Consider the following 17860-nt stretch of genomic DNA (forward strand, 5'->3'; position numbering starts at 1 on the left):
CAGGACAATTTAGTCCCACAGAGGACTGAGGTCATAGGATTTTGAACTAAACTAGATATGGATAAATTTGCAATCTTACCTTAACTCTAATGCTCTATTCTATAATCTCCCCAAAATTGCAAGGCAGATTTTACATGAAAAAATTCTGTCCCTGGGGCTGGAGCAATAATAGCACAGCGGGTAGGGCATTTGCCTTGCACGCAGCCAACCTAGGTTCGAATCCCAGCATCCTATATGGTCCCCTGAGCACCGCCAGGAGTAATTCCTGAGTGCATGAACCAGGAGTAACTCCTGTGCATAGCTGGGTGGGACCCAAAAAGCATAAAGCAAAAAAAAAAAAAATCTGTCCCTGATCTTGCAAAATACAGACACATCTTTGACTCAAATAAAAAGGCTTTGCCAAATCCTTTTCAATTCCATGACCACAGGGAACCAAAAGACCTTAAAATGAACCAAAACAAAAAAAAACAAACAAAAAACCTGTTCAGGAAAGTAAGACTGTTCCCAGGCACTAAGTAGGCTCAGGTTTATCCTGCCTAATATAGGTAATGCCTTTGTAGTGCAGAATCAACAAAGAGCAAGTGGCTCAGCTTATTAATTTCAGTTTCTAACTAAGAGAAAGGAAAATAACTTTTATTTTGTTTTGTTTTGGGGCCACATCCAGCGATACTCAGGGTTTACTCCTAGCTCTGCACTGGGGAATTATTCCTGACTTGGTACTCATCGAACCATATGGGATGCTGGGATCAAACCTGGTTCACCACATACAAAGCAAGTGCCTTATCCACATACTATCTGGCCCCCCAAAGGAAAGTAACTATTAAACACAAAATAATGAGGACACTCCAGTTACTTTTTAGTTCAAAGTTTTGGCATTCTGTATTAGTAACCAATACTAGTTAGTTCCTTTGAGTATACACTGTGCTTCAGAAAAGACATCTAATTGGCCACTTCCGATCAGATGAGAGGTTTGAATAATCTGAAAATCTGTTTCCTTATTTGTAAAATGAGTCTACTGATTGAAATTTTAAAGACATCAAAGTGGGGTCAGAGAGACAGTGCACAGGTAGGCAGCCAGCCAGCCCAGATTTGATCCCTGGACCTCATATGGTCCTTTGAGCCCCTCCAAGAGTGATCCCTGAGCATAGTCTAGGGAGAGAGGGAGGGAGTGAAAACATAATAGCAGACTCTATGCAACTCATAGAAACCTTAGATTTTAGGCTTGAGACTTGGGGGGTGGCTCAATGGTAGAACACATGTCTTGCATGTATGAGGCCCTGGATTCAATTCCTGGTACCTCAAAAAAGTAATGATGAGGGGCCGGAATGATAGTACAGCGGGTAGGGCGTTTGCCTTGCATGCAGCCGACCCGGGTTCAATCCCCGGCATCCCATATGGTCCTCCAAGCACTGCTAGGAGTAATTTTTGAGTGCAAAGCCAAGAGTAATGCCTGAGCATTGATGGGTGTGACCCAAAAAAGAAAAAAAAAAAAAGATAAGGGCTGGAACGATAGTACAGCTGGCAGGGTGTTTGCCTTGCATGTGGTCAACCAGGGGATCCCTGGCATTTCATATGGGCCCCCAACACAGAAGTAATTCCTGAGTGCAGAGCCAGAAATAGCCCCTCAGCGTTGCCGGGTGAGACCCAAAAAGCAAATAATAATTAAAAAATAATGATGAAAAAGAACTCGGGTCGGCCATGTTGGCTGCGTGCAAGGCAAACGCCCTACCCACTGTGCTACATGTACAAAAATATCCTTTACCTGGTATGAAAATAAGCTATTAAAAACATGGAGAGCCACAGAAACCGAATAGCAAGTAGGCATTTGTCTTGCACACTACTGACCGGGCACCTATATGGTTACCCAAGCCTGCCAGGATTCCTGCATACAGAGCCAGGAGAAAGTCATAAGAGTTGATACTGCCCCAAAACCCAAATAAATAAAAATTAAAATTATAAACATAAAGAAAAACTTCCTATTTAAGTGTCCAGACATTACTAAAGAACATTAAGCAACATTATTAAATTTTTACTCCTCTTTCACACAGACCTAGCAAAAAATAGGTACTTAGGCTTTTTTTTTTTCTCTTTTGCCTTTTGCGTCACACCTGGCAATGCACAGGGATTACTCCTGGCTCTGCACTCAGGAATTACTCCTAGCTGTGCTCAGGGGACCATATGGGATGATTGCTGGGAACTGAACCCAGGTTGGCCGTGTGCAAGGCAAACGCCCTACCCGCTGTTCTGTGGCTCCAACCCTGGTACTTAGGAGTTCTTAATAGCAAAAAATGTCAACTGTAAAACAAAATCCGTTGTATGCCCAATATTACAGGCTGGAATCTGTCATGTTACAGATAAGATCCAGAGCTACTTGATAAACACTTTTTGTTTTTGTTTTCTGGCCACACCTGACAGTGTTCAGGGCTTACTTCTGGTGGCTTGGGGGGCCATAAGGGATGCTGAGGATCGAAGCCAGGTCAACTGCATGAAAGGCAAGTGCCCTACATGCTGTTCTATCATTCCAGCCCATAATAAACACTTTTTAAAGTCCTACGGTTATCATGACATAACACCAAAATTAATCAATGGAAAAAGATATTCCATGCAAAAACAATAAACAAGAGAGTACATTTAGTTTTAGACAAAACTTGCCTTTCAGGCTGGAGAGAAAGTACAGACTTAAGGTGCTTGCCTTACAGCCACCCAGTTCAATCCCTGGCACAATATACGGTCTCTGGAGCACCTCAAAGAATGAGTCCTGAGTAGAGCCCTGAATACCACCACATATGCTCCAACACCTGCCACCAACAGACTTTTGAACAAAAATGTTACAGGATAAAAAGGATCATATATAGCAAGCCTTTTTGTATGACTACTATAAACATGTATATAACACACTCTCAAAAATATGGAACGCAAAACCACAATAGACTCCGGTGAGTACTACAACCAAAATGTGTGCCTCAATTAGAGCACAACCCTCGGGTTTGGGAGTAGGAACAGGGTATGTGTAACCTCTGGCAAGCGTATGTGCAAACACCATGAGAAAATTCTACACTACAGTGATTGCCACAGCAGTGTGCAAACACTGAAACTTGATGTGCAGCATCCAGACACACGGCGTGAGTACCACACACAAGCCTAATGCGACTCCATTACTGCATCAGCAGGAACAACAAATTGAGAAAAGGAGAAAAGGGAAGGAAATAAAAAAGATAGAAAATAACCACCAGGATGGTTACAGAGGAAAAAAGAGATGTCAGAATAAATATAGGAGGCATAGAGGTAATATAGAGGGTAAAGTATTTGCCTTGCATGCAGCAGACCCAGGTTTGATCCCTAGCACCTCATATGGTCATCCCATCTCTGCCAAGAGTGATCAGTGAGCCTGACAGAGCCAGGGGCAAGCCCTAAGCACTGCTAGGTATGACCCAAAACAAAACAAACAAAAACAAATTTAACCCAAGAAATTTAAGACGTGACAAAATTAAAACAATATGTGAGGTTCTGAGTTCAATCCCTGGCAATGCATAACCCACAACAGCAGCTAAATAAATAAATAAATAAATAAATGAGAAACACACACCGTTCATGTATGGAATTAAATATAAAAACAAAAATTGGGAGACAATTCTTCACACCTGCAGGATAGTTATTAAAAAGTAAAAAGAGACCAAACAGATAGTACATCTAGTGCTTGCCTTGGGCTGGAGAGATAGCACAGCGGGAAGGGCGTTTTTTTTTGCCTTGCATGTGGCCGACCCGGGCTGGATTCCCAGCATCCCATATGGTCCCCTGAGCACCGCCAGGAGTGACTCCTGAGTACAGAGCCAGGAGTAACCCCTGTGCATCGCCAGGTGTGACCCAAAAAGCAAAATAAATAAATAAATAAAAATAAAAACAGGGCTTGCCTTGCACACATCTGACGATGGTTCAACTCCAAGCACATGACATGGTTGGTCACCCAAGCGCTACCAGGAGTGATCCCTGAGCACAGAGCCAGGAATAAGCCATGGCCCAAAAAACAATAACCAAAAGAAAAAAAGAAATGAAAAGAAGGATGGCAGAAATAAGTGCTGACAAGAATGTGGAGAAATGAGAACCTTCATGTGCTACCAATGTGAAGGTAACATGTTCCTGTTACTAAGAAGAATTGGATAGCTTTTTAAATTAAACATAAAATTACCATGCAAATCAGCAAATCTAGCAGTAGGTATTCAAGAGGTAAAAAATCTATAGTCACAAAAAAACCTGTATATAAATGTTCATAGCACCACTACTGAAAAAATAATTTAATAGAAACAATAAATATCCAAGGATGAATAAATAAGTAAAATATACAGCTACTCAAAGTATTATTCAAAAAAGAAAGAAATGAAGTACTAAGTTATATTAAAATACAAATGGACTTTGAGAACTGTATGCTAAGTGAAAGATTCAGACGCAAAAGGCCACATATGGTATATTTTCAGTATTCCCCTCTACAGGAAACGTCCAGAATAGGAAAATCCAAGATTATGGTTTACCAGGGCTGAGGTGAGCAAAAAAGAGTGTTGACTGTTTAAGTGAATGTGTTTTTTTTTCTTTTTTTGGGTGGGAAGGGGTAGTGGTGATAAAACATCTGCAATTAGTAATTAATGAAGTATAACATTATCTTCTTTGTGTTTTGGGGTCACACCAGTGGTTCTCAGAGCTTACTCCATTGCCTGCAAGGCAAGTTTCCCACCCGCTGTACCATTACTAGAGCCCAGAAGTATAACACTGTATATGAACTAGAAGCAATTGGGTTAAAATTTCTTAGGTTGCTAGATTGAGAACTTTTTATGCTCTATGAATTTTACTTTAATTTGAAGAAAACCAAAACAATTAAACCTACCTAGCAACACCTACCAACCTACCTTTGTTTCTAGGTAGAAATTAACAACAAAGTCCTTTCTGTATTCTTATGTCTATATGCTCAAAGAACAGGCATTAAATATGCTGCAACTTAAAATACTAACAATTTTTAAATTCTGGTTACATAAAAGACTTCAAAATCATATTCCAATATTAAAACAAATCTGTAATTGATCCTTGTACTCTGTCAAGTGCAAGCACTCCAACTATTTTAGTGAGCTCCTCAGGGCAACACAGACAGTGATTAGTGCTGTGTTTGGGCACAGCAGTGACTCACCAAGCTTCTCTGGCTCATCAGGACCTGTGCCTGCAATGCAGCTGCTTTCCAGGCCATAAGTGGGATCCACTTTCCCAGAGGCTCGTGCTGCTTCTTGCACTTTTTTGACATGAGCTTCAACCAATTCCAGTGGTACCTCTTCCCGGACTCGAGAAAACTCCTCTATTCAAGAATTAAAAATCAAGAGTCACTTATTTTATTTGAAGCAACATAAACCACCAGGAAATCCAACACAAAACATTAATTTCTTATGTGGAAATCTGGTGACTCAGTCCTATTGAAAAAACTGAAGGTCAAAAGAGAGGATCATGTAGAATAGATGTTTCCTTACAAGAAGCAGTTTCTTGCTCTATATAAAGGCCTTCACATTTTTATCAGAAATAGTCATCCAAATTAACCAGAAAACACACACACACGAACACACGGAGGGAGGATTAGAGCTATAGGGCATTTGCATTGCATGCAGCCAACCTGGGTTTGATTCCAGCATCCCATAAGGACCCCCACAAGTACCGCCAGGAATAGTTTCTGAGCTCGAAGCCAGGAGTAACCCCTGAGCACCCCCAGGTGTAGACCAAAAAACAAACTATCAACAACAAACAAAAAAACAAGCAAAGAAAGAACTGAACGGTTTAAAAAGTTCGAGGAGGCCAGAGAGATAGTACAGAAGGTAGGGCATTTGCCTTGCACTCGGTCAACCTGGATTTGATTCCTAGCACTTCATATGATCCTCTGAGCACTGTCAGGAGTAATTCCTGCGTGTAGAGTTAGGAGTAACCCCTTTGCACTGCTAGAAATGGCCCCAAAACAAACAATATGGAAGTTTTAATCAGGGTCTGAGATATAGTATAGCAGGTAGGGCATTTGTCTTGCTCAAGGTAAACCTAGGCCCAATCCCTGGCACACCATATGATCCCTTGAACCACGCCAGGAGTAATTTCTGAGCACAGAGCCAAGAATAAGTCTTGAGCATCAACGGGTTTGTACCCCCCCACCCCGATGCACACACACACTCTGCCAAAAAAAAAAAAAAAGGAGTTCTAATCATAATTTAAATATGATGCCCTTTGCCAATTATATCACATTCCTAATGAAATACAAAATATGCCATAAAATCCTATTTCTGTGGACCAGGGAGAAAATTTAACAGATGGGATCTCAAGTTCGATCCTCTGCATTGTGCTGGTAGTAGCCCTAGTTATTAGGTGTAATCCATTTGGGGGGGAGGGGGAAGTTCTTTCTCTCTCTCTCTCTCTCTCTCTCTCTCTCTCTCTCTCTCTCTCTCTCTCTCTCTAAACATCTGGTGGTACTGAGGGCTTACTCTTGGGTCTTTTCTCAGAGATCATTCCTGGAGACACACAGGGGATTGAACCTAGGTTAGCCACGTACAAGGCAAGTGACTTACCCATTATACTATCTCAACAGTCATTCAACCTCCAATTATTAGTAAAAAGCTCTTAATTTTGAAATTACTATTATTTTTAAAATTTAAAATTTTCCAGTATTGGGGCCGGAAAGATAGTACAGAGGGTAGGGTGCTTGCCTTCTACACAGCCGAACTGGGTTAAATCCCCAGCACCCCATATGACCCCCTGAAAACCACCATGAGTGAAGTCCTGAGCACAGAGACAGGAGTAAGCCTTGAGTACCACCAGGTATGGTCCCAAAACAAAACAAAACACAAAACGCTTCCAATAAACTTAAATGTAAAACCTTTATAACAAGTCAACTTATTAAATATAGCATGCTAACTTTAACAGATTTTGTTATTTAATTGAAATAAATGTAATAGTTCATAACATTTAAATAGAAAGTTTTAAACCATTATCTGAAATTGCGCTGTAAGACAGTCTAAGAAAGTCCATACCCAAAGCTGCTTTTGCTGCAGCAGATGCCACACGAGGGTCTACTACAGACGCCAAAAAAGCAACAGTGCTCATGACTGGGTTTCCAGACTGACTGAATGGAACAGGCTGGTAGGCGAGAGGTCCAAGGGAAGCATCGGAATTCTCAAGGTATGGGTCCTCAATGGGAAGTCTCAAAAAATGGAGGATGCATTCATCCTGAGTACGACTTCCCACATGTTCTGACACTTTGTTCCAATCATCCTTGTACATCTCCAGGGCCTAAAATAGAAATAACAGAAGGCTCATTATCAGGGAACAAAGCAGTAATATGTAACCACATTAAAAGACTATGGCTGCAACTCACTAGAGAACAAGAGGACAGGAAAGTTAGTACAGTGGAATAAAGCGCTTTCCTAACAGGTTGTCAACCCCAGTTCAATACCAGGTACCACATATGGTCCCCTGGCCCTGAGCACCACCAGGAGCGATCCCTGAGCACAGACCTACCCTCAAAAAAGAAGAGCCCCCCCACCAAAACAACGAAGAAAAAAAAAGATCAAGGATGCATCTCAAGTAGTAGGCATAGTCATGACACTTGCTCAAATCTTCAGTACAATATAGAGTCCCCTGAGCACAGCCAAGGTCACTCGTGAGCACAGAGCCAGAAATAGTACTTTAGACTATCAAGAATATTCCCCAAGCCAAAAGCAATTCTAGATAGTCAGAGGCGTTGAATAGTGATAGAGATATTATTTAGAAAAGAGACTCAGGGCTAGAAATGTAGCTGAGCATAAGTGCGCTTGCCTTGTGTGTATGAAGCTCACTACTCATGCATGCAAGGACTGAACCCTACTCGCTGTACTATCTCATGGGCCAAAAATGGCAAAGAGAAAAATTATCATACAAATGGTATATTCAGAAGCCAAAAATATAGTAAAGTGTGTTTGGTGCTTGCCTTACATGTGGTCAACCCAGGTCCTATCCTTGGCACCCTTTATAATCCCCAAAGCCCACTGGGAATAATCCGAGTGCAGAGGCAGGAATAAGCTCTGACCACAATTGGGCATATCCCTATCCCCACCTAAAAAAGAAATAATAAATTCATAGAACACCTTCAAAGAGATAGTAAGGGTACAAACTTGAACCTGGTTTGACCCTAGAACCAAATGCCTACCAGAACACAGAAAGATGTAGTCCTGGAGGCCTTTGAGCACACTAAGGTGGCCCTGGTGGTCGCCATCTTCAGGGAGCCCTAGCAGCACTGCCACCTTGCACTGGTCCTGACATGCAAGCATAAGCACCATGAGCCATGTGCAGAACTGCCAGGAGGGCTGAAGCAATAGGACAGGAGGTAAAGTGCTTGCTTTCCAGGAGGCCAACCTGGGTTCAATCCCAGCACTACATAAGGTCCCCCGAGCCCTGTGATACTTGAGGAGAGAGCCAGGAATAGTCCCTGATCATTGCTAGGTCTGGCCCCCAAACAAAAATAAAACACCACCAACAAAAGAACTGCCAGAAATGGCCCCAACATCCCCTGAACATAGCTTGGGGACCCAAAATACTAACTAAAAAGAAAATAAGAAATACCTTCATTCTTCCTACTACAAACCAGGTCTTCACCATTACTAACCTGGATTCTTAGATTTGTTTTTTCTATCTTTAACTTTTTTCTTTCGTCTGAGGCCAGGGTGAAGAATGTTTTATAGCAACACACACACACACACAGACACTCTCTCCCCCCGCCCCACCAACTATTCTACTGTCCATCATTTCCTTAGGAAAGGTCAAACATGACCAATACTACACCCTCTTCTTTTACACTACTCCCTAGTAGTATTATAGAAGTAATCAAATTCAACAACAATCATCTTAGACTTATGCCTCTGTACAGTTTATTCTGCAAAAGAATTACTAGATAGTAGGACCAATATAGCCTTCCCACGCACGTGAACTGTTCACTGTAATAGCTTACCTACCCAGCCCAGGTGCACAGCTACTCCTCTGTACTTGTCATCTGCTCTGGCTGTATTTCAATAGGGAAAGGTGACAGCACTATATCATATTGCTTTAATGTTTCTGTCACTGACTAGACTGAATCCTTGTCTGCAGCCTACCCATCTCACTCTGCAGTGTCTGACAAGGCCTGAAACACAGTACTCAAATCAATTTTCCAGAGGCTGGGAGAGTTTAGAGGAATACAGTGCATGCTTTGCCCGCATGAGCCCTACGTATGATACCAGCACAGCACTGTCCCGTGAGCACCACTAGGTATGATCCATGAACCCAGAGAAAACTGTTGTGTGGCCTAAAACCCATGACAAAATATCCTACCTAACCTCAGAAAGGGTCTTAAAATCCTGCATAAACCCAGGAAGGGTCTTAAAAAAGTTATGACACTGTGTTTTATGAAGTTATTCATAACACAGTAGTGGTAGGCATTACATGTTCAACACCAATTCCACTATTAGTGTGAAGGGTAGGGTCTTAACTTTTCCTTGCTACAAATGTAATAAGCATTCTGTAAAAAGGTTTTCCTTGGGACTAGAGTGACAGTATAGTGGGTAGTGCATTTGCCTTGCAAGTGGCTGACCTGGGCTCAATGCCCATCATTCCAAATGGTCCCAAGCATTACCAGGAGTAATTTCTAGATATTGACAAAAGTAACCCCCGAGCTTGATCAGATGTGGCTCTAATACAAAAATAAAACAAACAAAAAATTTCCCTCACGTTTCCATTTCTAAACTGGAAGACATACTAATATAAAGTGTAATTCAAATTTACCCGAAAAAAAAAAAATATTTCCATGGGTCACACTTCAGGTGTTTTTTAACCTACTTTTAACCTATTTTTTTATCTTATTACCCATAAACAAGCTCTATGAATAGAAGGTATTAGTGACAAACAGTGCTGATGGGAAGTAATTTATTTCTCTTTGTATAAGCTTAGACAGCACCTGTTGAATTCAAGTGGTTGTTTTAAAGAAAAAACAACCACTACAGAGTTTCCACCTGTAAGAGAGAAAGCATACTATTGTGTAAGGATTTGTGGTTTTCTAGAGTATGTTTAAGGTAAACAGTAGCTAAATCATTCTGACATCACTTTGTATTTATTATCCATAGCAAAAGAGAAAATTTGAGTATCAAAACATAGGAAAAAAAAGGAAAAAAGGGGGGGAGGGTATCTAAGAGTCACACTAGTCTTCCATATAGAGTTGGACATAATTTAAATTTTCTTCTGAGCCCAAAGATTTTAAAACAGTGAAAAAGCATTTTCTCTCTCACACACTGAGAACTTGTAAATTAATAGCCATACCACATCCACTAGAGACATTAGACAAAATATAAACAAAACAGTGAGTCAAAGAAAGAAACTATGCTGGTACTGAGAGAAAAGTAGTCAAGAGGCCAAAAGAATACTTGCACAAGGCCATCCCAGCTTGATCCCCGGCATCAGGAATGATCCCTGAGAGCAAAGCCAGGAGTAATCCCTGAGAACTAGAAGGTGTGACACCAAAACAATAAAATGCAAAGAAAAGACAATGGTTGTAAATAAATTCAGAAAAAAGAAAAGGAGCGGTGAGGGATGGCATAAGATAGGAAAAGTGAAGGGGAGGGGAAGGAGTAGTGGAGGGGAAAAGAGAGATGACTAAGGACACCTTACAGAGCTGGTGGTTTCAATCCCCACCATTACATGATCCCTGAGCATGATCTCCTTTAAAGCACCTGAAGAAGTTCCTCACAATGCCAGGAATGGCAAAAAATCTTTTAAAATTTTTAAAAAAGGGAATATAACGTACTATTAAAACTTAAGAAACCCTGTTTAAACTCAAAAAACCAAACCCAGAGCAATACTTGAGAAATGTAAGTCCAATGAATCTCAAAGTGTCCTAGAGAGACCAATGGAGAACCAAGACTTTCTTTGCTTTGGACCATATCCAGCTTTCCTCACTGAGGCTTATTCCCAGCAGTGTTTGGGGTTTAAATGCAGTACAAAAATCAGGGCCAGAGCAGTAGCACAGTGGGTAGGGCGTTTGCCTTGCACACGGCTGACCCAGGTTTGATCCCTAGCATCCCATACGGTCCCCCAGCACAGCCAGGAGTAATTCCTGAGTGCAGAGTCAGGAGTAACCCGAGTATCGCTGGGTGTGACCCAAAAAGGGGAAAAAAAAAAAAAAGAACCAGTCATATGCCAAGATCTGAGCGTTAAAAGTAGGTAAGTGATATTCTGGATAATCTTTCAGTATCAATATTGCAAACCACAATGTCCAAAAGTGGGGGGAGGGGGAGGAGAAAAGCAGGCAAGGAGTGAGAACCTGGGGATACTGGTGCTGGGAAATGTACACTGGTGGAGGGATGGGTGATAGAATACTGTATAACTGAAATTCAATCATTAATGGCTTTGTAATGCTCTTAAAAAAAAAAATAGTGCCATACAAGGCAAGATCTTTACCCCTGTACTATATTGCTGGCTTGAGAACCAAAGGTGGCTTGTATCACCTTATTCTCATTCTTATATACTCAAAAAAACTAAGCAAATTTAACTTAAATGTTTCTTTGATGAAAAAGTAAAAAGTAGGAGACAGTATAGCCAATAAGGTGCTTGCCTAGTACATGCTGATCAGAAATCAATCCCTAGCACCCCATATTGTTCCCCTCAGTCAGATATGGTTCAAAATCACAAAAAGAAAAAAAAGTAAAAATATATTGATTTTACTAAATCTAAATATCTGAGTCCATGTTTTTAATAGTGCTATCAACATTAAAGGATTTAAATATCAAGGACTACATATCAAAGCATGATGTTTGTCTTAAGGAAAAACACTTGAACACAATTACAAATTTAACCAGCTACCTTTTTTTCTTTCTTTTTGGGTCACACCTGGCAATGCACAGGGGTTACTCCTGGCTCTGCACTCAGGAGTTACTCCTGGCGATGCTCAGGGTACAATATGGGATGCTGGGAATCGAACCTGGGTTGGCTGCGTGCAAGGCAAACGCCCTACCCGCTGTGCTATCTCTCCAGCCCCACTAGCTACCATTTCACTGAGCATTATTTTTACTAAAATCAATAACATGGCTGGAGCAATAGTACACCAGGTAGGCTACTTGATCTGCAAGCAGCAGACCCTGTTCCATCCCCAGCAGTCTCAAACACTGCCAGGAGGGATTCCTGAGTACAGAGATAGGAGTAACCCTTATCACCAGGTGGAGCCCAAAGTCACTGTCACTGTCACTGTTCTCCCGTTGTTCATGGATTTCCTCGAGCGGGCCCAGTAACGTCTCCATTGGAGACTTTGTTGTTACTGTGTCTGGCATATCGAATACATCATGGGGAGTTTGCCAGGCTCTGCCGTGCGGGCGAGATACTCTTGGTAGCTTGCCGGGCTCTCCGAGAGGGGCGGAGGAATCGAACTCGGGTCGGCCATGTTGGCTGCGTGCAAGGCAAACGCCCTACCGCTGTGCTATCGCCCCAGCACGGAGCCCAAAGTGAAAAATAAATAAATCAATAACTAACATTTATTTTTATAGACATATGTATTCTGCTGTTTTCGCAAAGATCATCTAGGGGGAGAGGAGGGAAGACATAGGGTGTTGAACAGGTGGGGCACGTGTCTTGCAGGCACCAAGCTGGGTCAATCTCACGTTCCCCAGGTCCCACTCCTGCACACAGCTGCCACATAGCCAACCTATACCAAAATCCCTATCACCTCATGTGGTTGGTTTTCTGAGCTCATCAGGTGTGATCCCAGAGGGCAGAGTCAGGAACAAGCCCTGAGTACAGTGGGGGTGTACCCCAAAAATCTAAAAATAAAATAAAAATAAAACAAAGAACTCCACAAGAATTAGGTTACCTTGCAGCAGGATTAACATTATTTTTTTAAAAAAGTTAATTATTTTTGCTTTTTGGGCCAGCCACACCCAGCAATGCTCAGGGGTTACTCCTGGTTCTGCACTAAAGAATTACTCCTGGCGGTGCTTGGGGGACCATATGGGATGCCAGAGATTGAACCCAGTTGGCCGCGTGCAAGGCAAACAGCCTCCCCACTATAGTATCACTCTGGCCGTGGATTAACATTACTTTTAGGTGAATTAAATACTTTGTTTATATTTTTAATACATTTTATTTTTAATTTCATTTTAAGCACAGATAAACTCAAATGCACATATATAACAGTAACAAAAACTCTTAAAAATTTAGAATTAAAAATATGAACTTTTCCTGGGGGGTACTATAGGTTAAAAACAAACTACATAGGGGCTGGAGCAATAGCACAGCGGGTAGGGCGTTTGCCTTGCACTTGGCTGACCTGGGTTCGATTCCCAGCATCTCATAGGGTCCCCCGAGAACCGCCAGGAGTGATTCCTGAATGCATGAGCCAGGATTAACTCCTGTGCATCGCCAGGTGTGACCCAAAAAATAAAACAAAACTCTACATAAATGAAAAAAATAAAAATAAAGTTCTCTGCTTACAAACATGCAGATAGTTCAGTATGCACCTTTAGTTGCTTATACTGGAAAAGCTTTTAACTGGAAATGTCTCTAACTCCACTTATAGAACATTCTTCAGATGTAAGTATTAAAACTTTTTAAATAGTAAATAAAATAGGAAAGGGAAAACCTGTAGTTGAAGGTGCCTCAGCTAGTTCAGTGTTAGAGCAGTTATCCTGCAGGAGTGATAACACCATCAATCACTACCACCACACACTGACAAAGCACAATGAAGAGTGCGTAATAAGGCTAGAGAAACAGTACAAGGAGTAAGGTCCTTGCTTTGCACATGGACAACCAGGGTTAGATTCCCGGCATCCCACATTGTCCCCAAATCACTGCTACGAGTGATTCCTCAGTGCACAGCCAGGAATAATCCCTGAGTATTACCAAGTGTGGCCCAAATATAAAACAAAAAAATAAATAAAAAAAAAGTGCACCTGTGTGACCAAGCAGATGGCTATGTGCTAGAGGGTAAGAAGCTCTAACTGAGGAAAATCAAGGCCTTGAAAAGCAAATAAACCCTCCTCTGCTAGTGTTAGAAAGGTCTTCAAAGAAAAAAAAAAGTGCAAGTTTGCCCCCGGTCTTCCATCCATGATATGGCAATGATGACAACAGCAATAGCAAAGGTAAGGTAGAATAAAACTATTGGAAAAAATGTCATTTCAAACAAGAATCTGTTACTTAAGGCCAGTCAATTATTGTTGTAATGGAAAAAGGTTACAGACTAGTCAGATCTTCCAATATTGGAGGAAACGTTTAAAATCTAAACATCCCGGGGCCCAGTGATAAGAAAATGGGTAAGATCCTTAACTTGCTTGGCAGCTGACCCAGGTTCAATTTTCAATATGGTCCAAATCCCTCCAAGAGTGATTCCTGAGGGGTGATGAGATAGTACAGCGGGTAGGGCACTTGTCTTGCATGTGGGTTCCATCCCTGGCATCCCATACTGTCTCCATAGCACCACCAGGAGTAATTCCTCAGCACAGAGCCAGGAGTAACATCTGAGCATTGTCAGATATGGCCCCAAAACAAAACACACATACATATAAAGTGACTCCTGAGTGTAGAATCAGGAGTTAAGCCCTGAGTACTGCTTGTGTAGCCCCAAAACAAAAATAAAAATTGAGAATATCCTGGCATAGCTCCAATATTGTTTAAACACTGGAAACAGAGTGAAAACAAAATTACAAACCCTATCTAGGGCTTATCTACCCTAATGATAGAATATCAACTCTATTGAAACTCTAGTGGTATTGAAATACTAATGGTCAAAAAAGATTTTACTAAAACATCATGAGATCCAAAAATTCTCAGGATAAACCCAAAGGCATACGTAGAAAACACCCATCCATGCTACACCTGGGTGAGAAGCTGTATGGCTGATCCACTTACCTCCAGGAGCAGAAGGGTCTCCTGTTCAGTCCATTCTCTTCCAGCACTTGCACCTTTACTCTGAAGGAATAGAACCACAAAACACTTACTACTTCCTAAAGCCTTCACATATATCTCAGCAAGATCCCTTTCTCTAAATTCAGGGACTACTTTACACAAAGGACCAAAATAATTCACAGAGAACAGGAGCTAATACTAAAGGACCAAAACTTTCACCATGAAAACAGACTTATTTTAGAGATTTCTTGCTGCCGCTCCATAATCAGCTATTTTTAAACACCCGCCTCTAACCACACCAAAAATGAGTAAGATAATTGACTTCTATAAAATGCCACTGGATTTTAGTAGGAAGCTTATCTCTTTAGAGAAGAAAGTTAAATTTCATAAGTTAAATTTCATATGGAAAATGATGCTCTGAGAAGACAGAGGACAGAGAAACAGTCTAGCAGGTAGGGTGACTGTCTTGCTCACTGTCAACCCAGGTTCAATCCACAGAATCCCATTTGATCCCCTGAGCACTGCAAGGGTTGATTCCTGGGCTCAGAGACAGGAGTTCAGTTCTGAGCACTGCCAGATGTGGCCCAATACCAATACCAAAACCAAAACCTACTAGACTACAGGTATCTAGGGAAAACATTTCTTACCTTTGCTAAGGTTTTCTTGGAATAAATATCAGTACGTAGACCAAAGTTCTGTAAATCAATTGGTTTTTCCTTGTTTTTCTCAGGAAAATTTAACATCTGCTGAGCAGCAGGTATCTGTGAATTAAGAAAGGGAAAAAATGTTTCCAATTTTCCCACAAGGAGGAAAAGGGAAAGAAATTTTAAAAAGAAATGTTTAGTGCTGGTACTTAAAACACTGACTAGTTGGGATGCTACAAAATAATAAATGTCCATACCCACATGACCCTTATTATCAATTTACAACAAAATTAAATGATCTATCTCTTTTAAATTACAAAGAAAAGTCTACTGTATTTTTTTGTATTACAATGAAGAACAATTTATAGCTATATATATAAAATATACACACACCCAATTGTTGTAATACTGTAATTTAACACAATATCAGAATGTTTTTTTCCCAAAAATGTAGAATGAGATGCTCAGATAGGAAGATAATGTTATTTTGTAAACTACTTAGTAGTGTCATTAAATAAGAGATAAAAAGACTTTTGAGTATTAAAAATAAATCTATAGTGGCCAGAGATAGTTCAACAGGTGGGGATCTTGCACTGCATACAACCAACATGAGTTAGATCCCATGTTTGATCACCACATATGATCCCCCAAAAGTGATTCCTAAGTGTAGAGCCAAGGGTAGCCCTTTTGAACACCAGAAGGTGTGGCCATAAAAATCGAAATAGTAAGTAAAATACAAAAAAGATACATAAATTTATAAAATGATAAAGGTTAAGATACAACTTAGGACTAATGAGAATTATCTTAAACAGTAAACTGAGATGACCTTTGAAGGATACATGATTGAAAATCATAGTTTGTTTTCTATCTGCTTTATGAATTTAATTACCTGTGTTTTAAGGATATGGATGGCCAACTATGGCGGTTTGAGCAGTTGCAGATTACAGTACTCCCAAGAATTTACAATACCAAAAATACCAAGAATCATAAGAACATTATACCAAGAATATAATACCAAGAATACAGTCCTTGATCTCAAGAGGCTATGAAGACAATTTTCTTCAAATTATAAACAACAGTAAAATTTTGTAGAAGTGAAAACTTAAGAGATTTTTGCTCAGAGACTCATGCCCCTAATGTCCATATTGTTCAAAGGTCAACAGTATTCTTAGACTCAAACATTATGAAGATAAAAAAAAGACAAATTCCACCCATTAGTATGTATTCTATCAATAGTTGTCTATTATCATCATCCAGATGGAAACAAAATATAGCACTGCCTTACCTGAGGGGATCGAAGATGCAGAGGCACAAGCCCAGAGGGGGTATCAGCCAATACATTGAAATGAGGAGTAGGAGGAGGTCCCATAGCCATGGGTCTACTTTCAGGATCTACTTGGTAATTAACGAGCCCCCACTGCTCCAAAAAGGCATGAACCCTGAAGAATAAAGTTCTAAAAATTAAAATCTAGAGAATGCATCTCACCTCCATAACCAGCACCATGTCACTAAAATATTGCAAGCTCTACACGCAGTCAATAATCACAAACTGACAATATTTTCTGTATGAGAAAATTTCTATAAAGCTGAAGTATTATTGATACTACACCACCAGCAACCACCCAGAACCCAGTAGTTACAATCATAAAAATGAGAAAATAAATGCTCATTTATGGACTAGTCAATGGTTGGAAGCTTGCTTGTGTAGGAAGCAAAGGACAGTGAGAATAGAGAAGGGACCAACATGACAATAATAGTAAAAAATGAGTGTTAGAAGTAGGTAAAGAATATACATAGTAACTTTTCAGTTTCTGTATTGTAAACCACAATGCCGGGAGGGGAGGGGAGGGGAGGGGAGGGGAGGGGAGGGGAGGGGAGGGGAGGGGAGGGGAGGGGAGGGGAGGGGAGGGGAGGAAGGGAGAGAGGGGGTAGGTGGGAGGGAAACTGGGGACACTGGTGGTGAGAAATGTACACTGGTAAAGGAAAGGGTGTTGGAACCATTATATGACTGAAATCCAATCATGAACAACCTTGTGATTGAATAATATAATAATATCCCACTGTGATTCCATAATTTTTTTTAATTTAAGAAACAAAAAATAAGTAAGCGCTCATTTACAATCTTGGTAAAATTATTTACACATGATAAAAACTAACATGAGATCCAATTTTGTTTTTCCTTAAGAGAGATGCAGAAAGTATGAGATACAATAGTAGAATAGGCAGGGTGCCTGCCTTGCAGGAAGTCAACCTAGATTTAATCTCTGGTACCCCATATTGTTCCCCAACTGCTAGGAGTGTCATAGTGAGCACAG

At 40.7% G+C, this 17860-nt stretch overlaps 1 protein-coding gene across 1 annotated transcript in view; it reads right to left on the reverse strand.

Annotated features, from left to right (window-relative positions):
• The window catches only part of SMARCC1 (SWI/SNF related, matrix associated, actin dependent regulator of chromatin subfamily c member 1), a 132708-nt gene that overhangs the window by 56924 nt on the left and 57924 nt on the right, over window positions 1–17860 (reverse strand). Inside the window, exons 17-21 of the mRNA XM_056129210.1 lie at window positions 16831–16984; window positions 15549–15662; window positions 14905–14964; window positions 7041–7299; window positions 5174–5335 (exon numbers count right to left, since the gene is read on the reverse strand). Of these exons, the coding sequence (XP_055985185.1) occupies window positions 5174–5335; window positions 7041–7299; window positions 14905–14964; window positions 15549–15662; window positions 16831–16984 (749 nt within the window). The remainder of the gene's footprint in view (window positions 1–5173; window positions 5336–7040; window positions 7300–14904; window positions 14965–15548; window positions 15663–16830; window positions 16985–17860) is intronic.

The sequence above is a fragment of the Sorex fumeus genome, unplaced genomic scaffold, assembly GCF_029834395.1.
Source record: "Sorex fumeus unplaced genomic scaffold, SorFum_2.1 ptg000072l, whole genome shotgun sequence".
Taxonomy (NCBI): domain Eukaryota; kingdom Metazoa; phylum Chordata; class Mammalia; order Eulipotyphla; family Soricidae; genus Sorex; species Sorex fumeus.